We start from the raw sequence: 14342 nt of genomic DNA, 5'->3' as shown, positions 1-14342 counted from the left end.
AATTGTGCTCATCTAACAGTGATATTTCTATAACAACAGAAAGTTTCTTGTGTATCTGATTCATTTCCATCTTACCTTTGATAGAATACTCTTCAACCATTCCGAGGCCACTTTTTTCTAGTTCTGATATATGTATGAGAGTCATTAGCAACTGGTTTAAACAGTTCGGTGTTAAAAGAACTTGATTCAGCTTGTGTTGTCCAAATAAGTTCAAATAACCAATTAGGAGATTCAAAGATGCCATTTGTTCTTGCTCATCTAAAATAAAACAGCTATTAGGTACTTTTATTTGAGTTTTATGAGTTATAGCAAAAAATAGTGAATTTGTTCAGCATCTAGTTTTTTTAATCAAATACATTTTTTTATTCTGTAATATAAAGTAATATAGCAATGTAACATAATACGATTTAAATATTTTTTTTGTAAAAGTAATTCCTAAATATCTTTGGATGTGCATTGTAAATATTTCCACTACTCTCCTGTTTTGTTTTCCACACAGATAATAAAAAATGACCAATTATTGGATAAAAAAATCAAAAGCTAATGAATTTTTGGTATTCAAAAATAAAAATCAACAAAAATTGAATCATAGTCATGATAATAAATTAAAATTGATTGAAACAATTAAAATATAAGGACAGTACTTTAAAAAGAGTAAATATCTTAAAAGTATAATGACAGAAGAGAGAGAAAATTGATTCAGAAATAGCAAACAGAGCTAATAAATGAACAAAAGTTAACAGAAAGAATATATATGTGAAATATTGATATGGCAGTACCAACAATCACTTATGCAGAAAAAAATTGTTTTATTAAATTAAGAGGAAACATAAAAACAATAGAAACCTTAAGGAGAATAACTGCAAAAACTAAAAGGGATGAAATTAAAAACGAAGACACTAGAAAACTAGCAAGACAAGAATCAATAATAGAGAAAAGAAAACAACACGCTATAATAGAAAAATAAAAAAAACAGTTGGCAGATAGATTGGCAGGAAAAATAATGGTGGTTGTGAAAGACTGTAACTAATTTTATATTATTAATACCATTGAGTCGTTAAGTAGTTATTAAAAAAAGTAATTATTGACAGAAAAGTTAATAAAGCCACAAAATAATGAAGCTCTAATATTTTGGTTCCAATGGACCTTTGAAATATAACACCATTAAAAAAGAAAGGAGGAGATAAAAAAATAAGTAAAGGAACTGATGAGAATAAGAGTAGAAGAGTGGAATGTTTGTTGTGTTGATGTGAATTTTGGTTCATAACGAAATGCTTTATTTGAGGATTTTTGTTAATTTATACATCTAGAAAAGGTAAAAAGAATTTGCTGGATAATTTAGTTTAGAATGCTTACTGTGATTGTTCATTAACCATACAGAATGAGATATCAATGAATTTCTAGTGAATTGTGATAATGTAACTTTAGTTTAAAAATAAATGATTCATTTGAGGATTTTTATTCATTTACACATCTAGAAAAGGTAAACTAACTATTTTGAAGAAGAATTTGCTGGAGGATTAGATATAAAAGGAGGAGGGACCTAAAACTTCATCCAAAATCTAAAAATGTAGAAGAAGAAAAGAAGGAAATATTTTATTTATTTTCTATTTATTTTCTATTTATATTCTATTTCAGAAAGGTATAGAGTAATAAAATGGGGAATTCCGACCAGTTCGGCTCAATTTCGGTGTAGATCTTGAAAAATTATTGTTTGTAATATTAAAATTTCAAGTAATTGCATAAGAGAATTAGGAAAAGTAGTAGTAGGTAGTAGATTATACAGTTACGTTTTGCGTTTAACCTTCTATTAGTGCCTCTGCCTAATATTACCGGTACGCCTTTGGCACACTATTTTCAGTATTTGTGAATGGATAACAATAGGCTAAATCCATATATTGACCCCAACCCGGGTGGTACTGCCTGCACTTGATAAAAAGAAAGAATTTTACAATGAAATCAATGCCAAACTATGAAAGTGGCTTAAATATTCGTTGAGTCACTCTGTGGTCCCTTTGCATACCTAATGAAGTTTTATTATTCTATACCTTTCTGAAATAAACTATAGTATTAAAAACGTTTTTTAGGGACTTTCTAAAAGACTATTAGAGAGAAGAAAAAACTCAATTGGTATTACAAAAAGAAAAACAAAAATATCAAAATTCATAAAGTGAAAAGGAGAAAATAGAAAAAATGTTATGCACTACAGAAAAAATACAGTACTTACCTATACCGTTGAATTTTCTTGGTAAAGATTTAATACCTGTACTAAACCCATCTTCTAAGCTTTCTAATAACAATTTAAACCTGTCAGAAGATAAACTATTTGATATATTATTTAGAATTGCATAACTATTCTTAGACACTATTAAATCTTCATCTTCCGTTAATGTTATAACAATTTCAATCAAATGGCTTGAACACAATGGCATTGTCCTAAAAATCAATTAATAAGAAATAATTGTATTTTTTTGTGTATATCCAATACCTTAAACAGTTTTCAAGAATAATTCTACACATTTCCACTAATTCAAACCGGACTTTCTGATGAGAATGATGTGTTAGTTTTGTGAACGCAATAACAAGATGTTGCATCTTCTTATCATTATCTCTATACCATTGGGAAGATAATTTAACGCTTTCAACATGTTTAACAATATCCTCGTTTGTTGTCCATTTTTTCTTTACGCTATTTGATTCCTCTGTCATTTCTAACTGCCTCTGAAGCTCACTAATTTCGAAAGTAGTTGTTGATGCATTGTAGTCTTGCATTAACAAAGTTGTTATTCTTCCCCATGCTCTAAGAGCCATCTAAAATATGATTACATTTTTCCTTTTTCCTAATATAACTTGGTTTTTATTACAAACTGAATCCTCTTTCAACTTTTCTATAAATAGAGATTCTTAGAAATGTTTTTTACAGAAGTTTATTATTATTATTTCAAAAAGTTCTATATTCAGACAATATTTCAACATTTTTTCAATAAATAATGTTTAAAGATAACTATTTACTCAAATTGACCACCATTATTTGGAAAGATCCCGTTCAATCTGTATGGAAATTAGGTTTCAGCCAATTATGCTGAAATTTAACACAATGATGGTTGGAAGCAAATATCTCAATGGGTACAAAATCCCCCTGGGTACCCTGAAAGGAAGAGAATTGGTTTTGGCCCATTTCTCTGAAACTTTGTAGTTTTGAGGCTGAAATCCTCCTCTTATGGTATCCTTGGACTCTTTGGGGGTAGTTTTGGAGGGTTTGGTACCCTTTGAGACTTTTAATCACCTTACTTCAAACTATTATTGTGCCAAGTTTTAGAAATATTTACTGAAACCCAATTTTTATAAGTTTCGGGTATTTTTCAAAACTTTTGAATACATTATTCAGTATCCCCATCAAATGAAAAATTAATGGGGATCACAAAATAATGAAAACTGCTTCAGAGTTTTGTCACATCTGATTATGTTATTATTCAAATTTTTTTCTTACTACTGGTACTGCATGACCAATCTTTTCATCTTCTAATGCAATTTGCTTCAATCCGGTGGCTATTCCTGGGAGAAAAAATAAAAATACTTCTGCCACTTGTTTCCTTATAACTACATCCATAAAATCTTCATCTTCATATACTCTGGCAAGGCACATAATGCATTCCATTGCTGCTATTCTAGAACAAACATAAAAACAAATATATACAAATCTTTTCTTAAAATGAGTCTCTAAGTTACCTCAAGCTTTTAAGCTGTTCAGTTTTGGCAATTTCAATGGTTACATGCAGCATTTGACACAGTTTAGGCACATGTGCTTTTGTATACAACTCAGAAACTAATTCAGTAGTAACAGATTTGGCTAGTGCTTTAGTACATTTCATTATACTAAGTTTATATTCTTCAGACACTGGTAACACTAAAAATAAATGTTTTATAGTATTAAATTTTGAAAAAATACTCTTTTACCTGTGTGCTTCTTGTGATCATATATTTCAAAAAGAAGAAATGAATATATGTTGAAGAAGAGATTCAACTGACTAACTGTGGATTTTTCAAAAACATTTCGAAGTATATCAATCACTATTTGTTTTTCTTTACAGCTGAAACTAAAGATTTCAATAGTATATGATTATATTTTTGTATTACTACAAACCTGATCCCATTTTTAGTATTAGATGTTATAAAAGGATAAAGTGTAGCTAGGATTGTTGGTTCAACAATTTTCATAAATGACTCTGTAAATGTTTCCACCATTACATTCAATTGTCTTATACCATCTAAATCTTTGGGATTTTCTATAATTTTTCCACAAATGTTTTTCAAATTAGAAAATATTTCAAAATTTGGTAACTGTGAATTCATTTTAAATACGCCGCCGTATAAAATGTCAATAAAACTCGTTGTTAAGTTTCTGTTTGGGATGTTTGTATCAAAATTAAGTGGTAGTATAGTGATTTTAGAAGACCTTCTAAAATGATGTTAGGTAAGTCGGCAATTATATTAAATCGAAATGATTCATTGAAAAATGCAAGTTATGGTTTATGATTGCTTTGGAGATTTTATTGGTTATTTTTTAGCAAACAATATTCATGTTTACCTACAAAGATACAGCTTTAAACTCAGAAAACAGAACCGGTGTTAGATAAATCATAAAAATTAAATCTTCTACAGAATCTTCGTTCACTTTAGTCTATTAATATTAAGTTTACGGTTTGATGAGATAATATAAATTATATTTGCCAAATTATACAATTATAATCCATTGTTACCAACGACTTGATACATTAAATATAAAAAGCCACCTCTGTTTTCTAATGTCAACTTAGAGTTGCCATGACATTATTTGTTATTATGGTCACGTCTATCTTGAAATAACCAGCTACAAGATAATTATTGTAGTAAAGCTTTTTTAATTAATATATAAGATAATATTAATATTTATTTTTCAAAGTGTGGAAATAAACAAATTTTATGTTAATAATTTAACTACTTTGTTAGAGATTATATCAAAAAACAGAATAGAACCATCTATTATCCTCAAATCTAACTAATGAGAGTATTAATAGTATAAATTAATATATAAATTGTAAGATGGCGCGACGTGTTATATTTTGTAGTGAAATTAAGCTAATATAAATGAACGTGAGCAATTCTAGTCTGTAAAGGAATTGATAGGACATTAACACTACAGTAGCGTGGATCTTAATCATTATTAGGACATAAATTTATCAGATTATAATTTTTTTAGTTGAGATTTACATTTCTGTTTGTAACTTATAGGGTTGTTAGTTCTGTAATAGTAAGGTATAAAAAGCAATATCGATTAATTGAATTATTTATTTAACATTGCATATGAAAACTTTAGTGTTAAATGTACATGTATAATTAGTGTAATTAGTAGACATTAGCAGCGACGAAACGAAAGCGAAAAATTTTACATGAATTAGAATTCTTACTGAAAAAATAGAAAAAGAAATTATTAGTTGGAGTATGTGATATTTGAGGAAGAGTTGACAATGCTTTACTTCTTTATAATCTTCAAAACTGTACTATAGCAGAGGATGATCATTAAATATTTGGGCTAGATTAATAAATATTTATGTATTCTATCCCAACATTCTACTTTACCGACTGTATTCAGCGCAGTATTGACAACTGGGTTCGCCAAAAATTCCTAATGTTTATGTGGAAAAGTCCCTAGAATTACCTAGGAATATACAACATTTTTTAATACCTATCATGAAACTAACAATTAGCTTAAGCCTGCTAAAGTGACAAAATAGACAAAATCTCACTTAGAGCGTCGAGTACACTGTCCGGCGATTACTCCGAATTACGTCAGCGCATTAGAAGGCTTTTATCATATTTTTTTTTAATATGAAAATTAGCTATACTAATTGAAGTAAACAATTATACCACAAAACCCTAGAACTGGCAAAAATTCCCCAGGTTGGCATCACTGATTCAGCGTCGTATTTACATTTTTAAATGACAAATTAGTATTGCCAATGGTTTATCAAGTTCTATTAGGCAATCTAAGAAAACAGCTGATCTACGTCAAACTGCCGGCCGTAGGGTGAACAATGGAGTTATATTTTCAAATTTTTACCCACAGTAATTTTACAGCTAATTATTAAAATTTTTTGCTTCTTTAGCCTTTTTATTTGTTTTTTTTTTGATAAATCGTTTTCGTCCCTGAAAATATATATTTATATAAATATACATATTTTTTAAAACCTATTAGAAAGTGAAAATGTACCGCCAATGGTTGCGCTTTTACAGCCAATGCACTGAGACGAGGAAAGATAAAAATAGATACAAAGGACAACAGACCACATTATTTTAATTTCGGTTATTACACCTGAACTTCCACGAAAAACAATGAAAAAAAAAATGAATTAAAATTTAAATAGAATATTATTGTTTGTTTGTTGTTACGAAACACATTAATAATATATATTAGCGCCCCTTTATTGAAGACTACCTCAACAGTGAGACGAATCTGTCGGAGGAGGGGACTCGGGGCAGAGTACACTTCAGAATATTCTATAAGATTGCCGGATGCCGCTCTTAACTGGTTGTTTATTACATGTTTTTGTTTGTGTTGTATCGAAGTTTACTGTAGTAATATAATAGTAGTGATACGGACGCAGGCAAAATGCCGATTTTATTGTCAGAAAGTTTATCGAAAGTTTCGTGGCCGAGTAATGAAAGTATACAAGCTAGTAGTAGTACTTCAAGTGGTTCCGGAGTTCCGAGCCCTTCGACTCCAACATCTTTTTCACCATTATGTACGTCTCCGGATAATACTCTGAGAAAAAAGATACGCAGAACTTCTAGTTCGGGAAATGTTATTCAAGAGCCGTTCGTTATTAGATCGGACGTGAGGGATTCAAGAAGCCATAGCCCGGCGTTGAGTTGTCATGAAGCAGAAGAAGACGAATTTATTTATTCTTTATTATCGAAAGTGATTGGTTGGTATCCATGTTTTTTGCTACGAATAGTGAAAGCGTTATTTATGGCAGTGTTACCTCCTACTTGGAGACAACTAATTTTTGCTCTTCCCATGATATGGATCTCTATGTGGGTATGGTGTTTCACTCAATTAATACAACTACCTTTAACCATCATTAAAACTCTTCTTTCTGTCATACTTTCTCCTAATTCTTCAAGAAATAGTAGAAAACGTACAGTGCTTATTAGTGGTGGTAGTACTATCCAAGCTCTTCACTTAGCGAGAAACTTTTATGCAGCTGGAGCTAGAGTAGTTGTATGTGAAGTGGAAGGACGTTTTGCTCTATCAAAATATTCAACTGCAGTGAGTAAATTCTACACAGTTCCCAAACCAACTAGTGATAAACAACAAAATTACGTAAGAGCTCTTTGTGAAATAGTCGATAATGAAAAAGCCATTTATTATATTCCTGTAGCTGCAACGACTCCCGCTTATTACGACGCTGTAGCTAAACCACATTTAGAACTTCTAGGATGCACTTGCTTCTGTCCAGGTATAAGAGAAGTATGGGTTTTAGACGATACCTTAGAAGTTTTAAGACGTTGTGAAAAAAATAACATACCGACACCTATTTACCACGTAGTTAAATCGAAAGATGAAGTTTTTGATTTGTATGATACCGGTGTAATTAGGAGAGGAGTATTTGTTATGTCGACGGTAGGACCTAGAGGATTACGCGAAAGATCAAAAATATTACTACCAATATCGAGAAATGATTTGAAAATACCAAACGATATAAGTGAACAGAAACCATGGATTGTAGTTCAAAATATTGAAGGAGAGCATTACCTCACTTGTACTACAGTGAAAGAATCGAGCGTTATAGCAAACGTTACTTGCAAAATGAACAAAAACAACAACGAATTAATTCCAGAAGAAAACAAAGAAATCAACCAGTGGCTAACGAATTTCTTCAATAAAATCAATTTATTGAGACCAATATCCGGACATATATGCTTCAGATTAGTAATTTGTAAAGAAACTGGCGTAGTAATTCCGTTAAATAGCAGAGTAGGAGTATCTCTGCCTTACATTTGCTACACTAGCGTTCATCCAAGGTTAGTATGGAAGCCTTGCAGACATTTTAGCAGACAAAATTCCGGTCCTCTCGTAAACGGCAACGGAGTTTACAAAATGCCGCTTACCGTATTGCAAACAGTCAGTAATCCTTCTATAGAATCAGTTACAAGGCTAATAGGTACGGTTCTGGATAAAAGGGAGGCTCTTTTTGCAATGTGGGATCCTCTACCTTATTGTGCTTATTACCACATGCAATTACCTTTTAAAAATGTATTGGGATTCCTGAGGAGAAGGCAGGATAATTTTCCTAGGCCCATGACGACAGCTGTACGATAATAAATTCTTCTTCTTCTTACCGGGAGAATAATGAAAAAGCCTTATTGTGATAAGAATGATGAGATTGAGTTTAACAAACAAGTCGTATAAATGTGAATAAATATTTTTTCATAATTGGATGTAATCTCATGAAAATGTGTGTCTGCTCTTATCTCTTTGTACAAATTTGTTATGTTATTATATTTAATTTTTTATGTTGATAATGCATAAAATTCAATGTAAGTTATATTAACTATCATATGTTTAAATTGCAAATGGAATGGATTTCATATTGTGATAAAAATTTTAATTAAGATATTTGTTACAAAAATATTTTGGTATATTTATAAAAACATTTATTTGTACGATAAATTACAATGAAACTTCTGTCCAGATATTTTTAATGATGTAGATTTAAAAAAATTATAAATAAATTGTGAATAGAATTTTTTTATATCGATTTGTCTTTGATTTATACAATTAATTACTTTGTTCACTATTACTGGGTTATGAACACATGTATATTTGTATATTGATTGAAATTCCATTGTATTTGCCAAATAAATTTGATGAATTTCAATAACTGGGAAAAATTTGGGTGAACTAACTTTGGAGGTCAATGTACCTACCATCACATCACGTAGATTTCAAATATGGAATTTAAAGTAATTATTTCAATCATTCCAAATGTCAAAAAATCAATGGCTATTGCTACATGCGTCGGAAATATAACAAAAATAAATATTAAGTCTACATTGTACAATGTTGTTGTTGATTATTATTCTTCTAATCAAACTATATATTGTAAAAAAGATAAGTGTAATGGTACGCTAGATAATCCTATTGTAGACTTTAATTTATGGTGTTATTTGATATCTACACTAACAACAATCCTGACTGAATATACGTGATTTAAAAGTCCGAATCACCAGGAAATGTTAGAAGACGAATTTAATATCAGTTTTAGTGGATAATAGAGAATAATTCAAATGTTTATTTCTTTTGGTTTTTGTTAAAAGCGGTGCCGTACTGAATCTCTTGGGTGGAGTTGTGGAATAACTGAATGAACAATATAATTATCTTTTGAAAAAATTATAGATTGATTTATTTGATTGGATATAACGTTATTCTAACTGTTCCAAAAAACATTTATGTGAAAGCAAAACTTTAAATATTTAATGTATTCAAAATTTATTTTTCTCCTGATCTGCAACTATGAAATTTGGCAATACTTAATCTTTAATAAAAAATCTATGAATTTATAATTAAATTATAATATGAACAGGCTTACAAAGAGAGTTAGGTAGAGGTATGCGCGCACATATTTATATGGTTGACCAAATAATTTTATAGATTTTTGAAACTGAACAATCTAATAGCCGGGGTACAAATTTTGAATTAATAGTATCATGTGGGGTTTCGTTAAAGGTTTTCATTGGCACAAGCTTGAACAAATTTTTAATTATTTCAAGAATTTAGCTATGAACTGTTAGGTGTTGGAAACTGAGTTTCGTGAGAAGCTCGGATAAAAATACGAGGCTTTTGAATTATTTATACGTACTTACAAAGGAGTACGGATAATATAATAATAATAATAATCTACCTACTTTTTGATTCATGCTGGTGTCTTTGTTAATATTTTTAATAAAACACATTAGATTTGTATTATCCTAGTTATATGTGCTTTGATCTTTTTGCAAGTAAAGCATCTTGCTCTCTATTACTCCATCAACTTGTTCTTCTTGTAAATGCTCATCAATTCTCCATTTAAATGTTGTATTTGATAACGGTATTAACGAAAATAAATATTTTTCATCATTCCGCATAAATTACTCAAAGAGGGAAATATTAATTTCTCCAACACGGTCGAAGGAGGGTTCTATTTGACTGTTGGAGTAAGAATGTATTTTTCATCTTCTTTTAAGCAGCAATCCATTCATTTTTCTTATCGGAGTGGATTATTAGAGTACTGAGAATCCAGTATGTTTGAATGCCGTTTCATAGGGCCTAGCTGAACTTTTCTGCGACCCAGCGCAGGTCTGGATACTTTAGGGCGACTTAAACTAGAAAAAAAACATACTATAATACAGTGTTTTCGATTTTTGTGTAGTGTTGAAGTGTTGGAAGTTGTTTTTAACTTGATAAGTACTAAGAGATTTTGCAAATATTCCTACATTGAAAATATAGAACTGAAAACAGGAAAGTAAGTACCCATATACAGTTAGTTGTAAGTAGGGCAGCAAGCTGCACAAGAAAATGAAATATTTATGCCAAAAATGTTTGGATTTGTGGTTGTAACAAATAAAATGCATTATATTGTTCTATCTGCTTAGTTTTTGATTGCGATAAAGCTTGGACGGAAATAGGGGTCAGCGATCTAGAGCATTCAAGTTCGGAAATAAAAAGACACGAAAACTTTAACTGCCAACTTTATAATTGTCTGAAATATGCATTATTAGATTCTGTTTATTGGTTAAATGTACAGAGATATCATTAAAATGTGTCTTAGAATAGGTATACATTGGCAAAAATTATTAATTGTTCTAATTTCTTGGACTTTAAATGTTTCTGTTGAATTAATGCAACTCTAAGTAAATTCCGAAGCATACTTTAGTTTAGTGAACAATCTTTCAATATAGTTTTGGTACTGGAAGTGTTAAATCTGTTTAAGTTGTTTAGAACATTTTGAAAATTGTTGATTGAGATAATAAAGACCTCAGTAAAGATGTGGAATGGTGTTTAGTGATTCATATTTTTGTTTTGTGGTAACCATTTCAATAACCGATCATTTAACAAAGTTTCCCACCACGAGTCGCCACTGATTAGGCTTCAGCGATGCACCTGAAGATCAAGAGGTTAATACTTTTTCTTCTCAATATTGTTTCTATGTGATTTATCAAAATGTATTGACGTAATTCCAAACAAAGCAATTATGATATATACAATGTGTAATCTTCACAAAAATGATTAGTATTTTTGTCTTGGTTAATAGAAAAAAATTGATTGATTTCTTGCGCAATAAATATTTTTATATCGGGATTTTTAAGAACTTAATCGCTTCGAGTTCACGGTCATGATTATAATTTAATGTTTTGATTGTTTATTCATGCAATTTAAAGACATTTTCAGTTGCTATGAGTAAAACCGATTAAATAATTGGCGCAGGAAAATTTTTAGTCGTAATCACATAATATGAACATTATTTGTCATAGTTATCGATCTATAAATTTATTTGATACTGACAAAATAGATTTTACAACAAAAACTATCGTGTTAAATACCTTAATGCAAATTATAGTGGAAAATTCCTTACTTATTTCAACAGTAGTTTTGTTATGACGAGTTTATAACAGTTAAAACCTAAACCTTATCTTTTTTCACAAGCAGCTTTTATTAATTTCCCCTCTATCATCCTTAATCGTCCCCCCATCCTAGTGTGAAAATAGTTGGTGTCGAGCAACGCAACGGTGATTAAATACTTGCGTTTAAAACAGTTGATGCCAACGCAAATCAAAATTCCTCTTAAATTCGTATCATTATCCTCGCCAGGCTGTATTCGGCAAGCTGAGAAATAAATTCAAATCAGTATACCGACATAAATATTAACTTATGCCTCGGAAAAGAATAACTCATGGAGAGGTCCATGTTGGGAGTAACATTATGAGATAAAAGCCGAAACAAGGAACTTCGTAGAACATCAAAAGTTACGAATGCAATTGATACATTTAAAATGGCTGGTTATGATGAAGAAGATACTAAAATGGCGTTCAATCAAGATGTTCAATACCGAGCAAAATGGGTTAGATTAAAAGAGGCTTGTGGCTAGCATCAGACGAAACAAGCTGCTAAATGATGATGAAGGTCCTCGTCAGGATCGCCATAAGATAAATTAACTTCTAAATTCCTATACCTATACTATACTATAATTTGATATGCTGGTCATTTAGTTTTAACAAATAAAGTATAAATAAAAATACTGAAAACATGCTTTTATATTCAATCAAATTGATGAATAAAAAATTGTATTTTTTATAGTAGTAATGATCTCTCAATCTATTTTCAAAATATTGTCGTGTTTGTCCTATGTAAATAGCATCAGAATTAGTACAAGAAACTTTGTATATAGTAATACTTTTTCTATTTTTGCGTGTTTTAGATTTTAGTTTGATGAAATTCCTTATAATGTATCAAGTATGACAAATTTTGATATCGTATTTATTAAAATAATTTGATAAAACTGGATTAACAAACCCAGAAATATAAAAAAGTTGATATAAAATATAAAAAGTTGATTGTTGTGGGGTTGTGGCAATAAAATACCGAAGTATAATCTTCTTAATATATATTCCAAGCTGTCGAATAAGTTTGTATTCACACTTGGGGTAAAAAATCTTATTAAAAATCAATCCATCCCCGAAAAAACTGGTATTTTAATTATTTTTCTTTAATCTATTGTAAAAATCAGAAATCTGGCATCATTGTTGTATACTGTACTATACCCTCTTCTGAGCAACTGTAGTACCAGTTGTACATATCAATTGTTGATTTTTATTTATTTCTTTTGGTTACTAAATGAGAAGGTCTTGTAGTAATAATAAAAATCTGGAGCTTATTCATTAACGGCGTTCGATTAATATTGAATTTGTGCTCTCGTTATCTAATGAAACCAATTTAACTTATTACGTATAGTTTAAATATCACATTTTATGGGTCAAATTAAATCTTGTACATTTAAGAAAAACGTGTACGTGCCGTGATTGATGTAATTTCTTCTAAAGCTTCAATGAAACGGAATTAATTATATATGACATTACCCGTCTCTAGATAAACAAATACTTAATTAAGACCGTTAATATTAAGTTTAACAAAATTATGTTTATATGGAAAAATTATTATCGATCATTGGTGTCAAACGTGATTTTAATTTAGATGATTCTTAATGACATGAATCACCGTAACAAATAATATTCTTTTAAATTATATAATTCAGGAGCAGTTGATTGAAATTGAAAAGTCGTATAGTAACCCTCATTTCAGCAAAAAAATGGGGTGTAACATTTAGTTTTATAGTTCGTTTAGCGTGCTATACAGGGTGATTCTAGAAAAAGTGATCCCCATATCTAGGATTGATAGAATAATGAAAAATATTTGGGGTTTGCTCAGTAAAAAAATTTCCTAACGCCATCCGTATTCAAAATAAAGGGCGTTGAAGAATAAAAAATTATACACGTCTTTTACGCTTTTGCTGCAACTACCGGCAACATTGTATTGAAATTTTTTTATGTCTGACTCCCATAGAGGGCGCTAGTTATACGCTTCGTACCTAGAAAATTTTTACTGACCAAACCCCAAATATTTTTCAGTTTTCTATCTATCCTAGAGACGGGAAAACCTTTTTTTAAAACATCCTGTATAATTAAGAGGGAGCAATGATAATAAGGGTAATAAATTTAGTTATTGTTATTTCCTGTTCTCAATAATAGTATGAGACCTTTATTAGCTGCTTCGGAAAAAGCCTAATGAGAATGAAAATGCTTTTTTGTGAAAAAATTGGTTATGTCTAATCGTAAATTGAGATAGTTGAGGCCGTGAAGATGTCAAAAGGCATTGTTTTTACAATTATGCATGCACATTCGATCATGGAAAACGTTTTCTCAAAGTGGGTACCGCGTTTACTCAAAGTCGATCAAAAACTGTTGATGATTCAGAGCAGCGTTTGGCCATGTTTACTTGTAATAAATAAGATTTTTTGAATCGATATGGCACAAAGGATGAAACGTTCACTCCGGAATCAAAACTATCATCATCTGAGTGAACTGCAGAAGATGAACCACGTCCAAAGGTGCAACAATCAGCTGGGAAGGTTACGGCTTCAATATTTTGGGAATGCTCATGGAATATTGCTCATTTCCAAAAGGGAGAGACAATCAATAGCGAATATGAAGAGTTGTTGGATCTTCTGAATTCAAAAATCTAGGGAAAACAGCCTCATATGTCGAAG

At 30.3% G+C, this 14342-nt stretch overlaps 3 protein-coding genes across 7 annotated transcripts in view; 2 read left to right on the top strand and 1 right to left on the bottom strand.

The window, feature by feature from the left end:
* Positions 1-14342, bottom strand: part of LOC130904243 (TELO2-interacting protein 1 homolog) — a 33027-nt gene that overhangs the window by 6354 nt on the left and 12331 nt on the right. The window contains exons 2-9 of one of the 5 annotated variants that reach the window (XM_057816899.1): positions 9949-10404; positions 4145-4286; positions 3958-4097; positions 3730-3907; positions 3491-3668; positions 2489-2811; positions 2228-2436; positions 76-258 (exon numbers count right to left, since the gene is read on the bottom strand). In XM_057816899.1, coding sequence (XP_057672882.1) covers positions 76-258; positions 2228-2436; positions 2489-2811; positions 3491-3668; positions 3730-3907; positions 3958-4097; positions 4145-4245 — 1312 coding nt within the window. In that variant the 5' untranslated portion in view covers positions 4246-4286; positions 9949-10404. Of the gene's footprint in view, positions 1-75; positions 259-2227; positions 2437-2488; positions 2812-3490; positions 3669-3729; positions 3908-3957; positions 4098-4144; positions 4460-4588; positions 4798-9948; positions 10463-14342 lie in introns of those variants that run through there. The other 4 variants (XM_057816898.1, XM_057816895.1, XM_057816896.1 and 1 more) reach the window with 4 other exon arrangements.
* The window catches only part of LOC130904242 (rootletin), a 66471-nt gene continuing 56509 nt past the window's right edge, over positions 4381-14342 (top strand). Inside the window, exon 1 of the mRNA XM_057816893.1 lies at positions 4381-4474. The gene's annotated coding sequence lies outside the window, so the exon portion shown is untranslated. The remainder of the gene's footprint in view (positions 4475-14342) is intronic.
* Positions 4838-8799, top strand: LOC130904247 (uncharacterized). The gene has a single exon (XM_057816904.1). It carries the CDS (start codon positions 6650-6652, stop codon positions 8360-8362), a length of 1713 nt encoding a protein of 570 aa, XP_057672887.1. The 5' UTR covers positions 4838-6649; the 3' UTR covers positions 8363-8799.

This window comes from Diorhabda carinulata, chromosome 2, assembly GCF_026250575.1.
Source record: "Diorhabda carinulata isolate Delta chromosome 2, icDioCari1.1, whole genome shotgun sequence".
In the NCBI taxonomy this organism is placed as follows: Eukaryota; Metazoa; Arthropoda; class Insecta; order Coleoptera; family Chrysomelidae; genus Diorhabda; species Diorhabda carinulata.
This window is presented reverse-complemented; position numbering and strand designations above follow the sequence as displayed.

What these genes read in the sequence shown, in the direction of transcription:
- LOC130904247 (XM_057816904.1), top strand. Translation starts at nt 6,650, where the DNA reads ATGCCGATTTTATTGTCAGAAAGTTTATCGAAAGTTTCGTGGCCGAGT.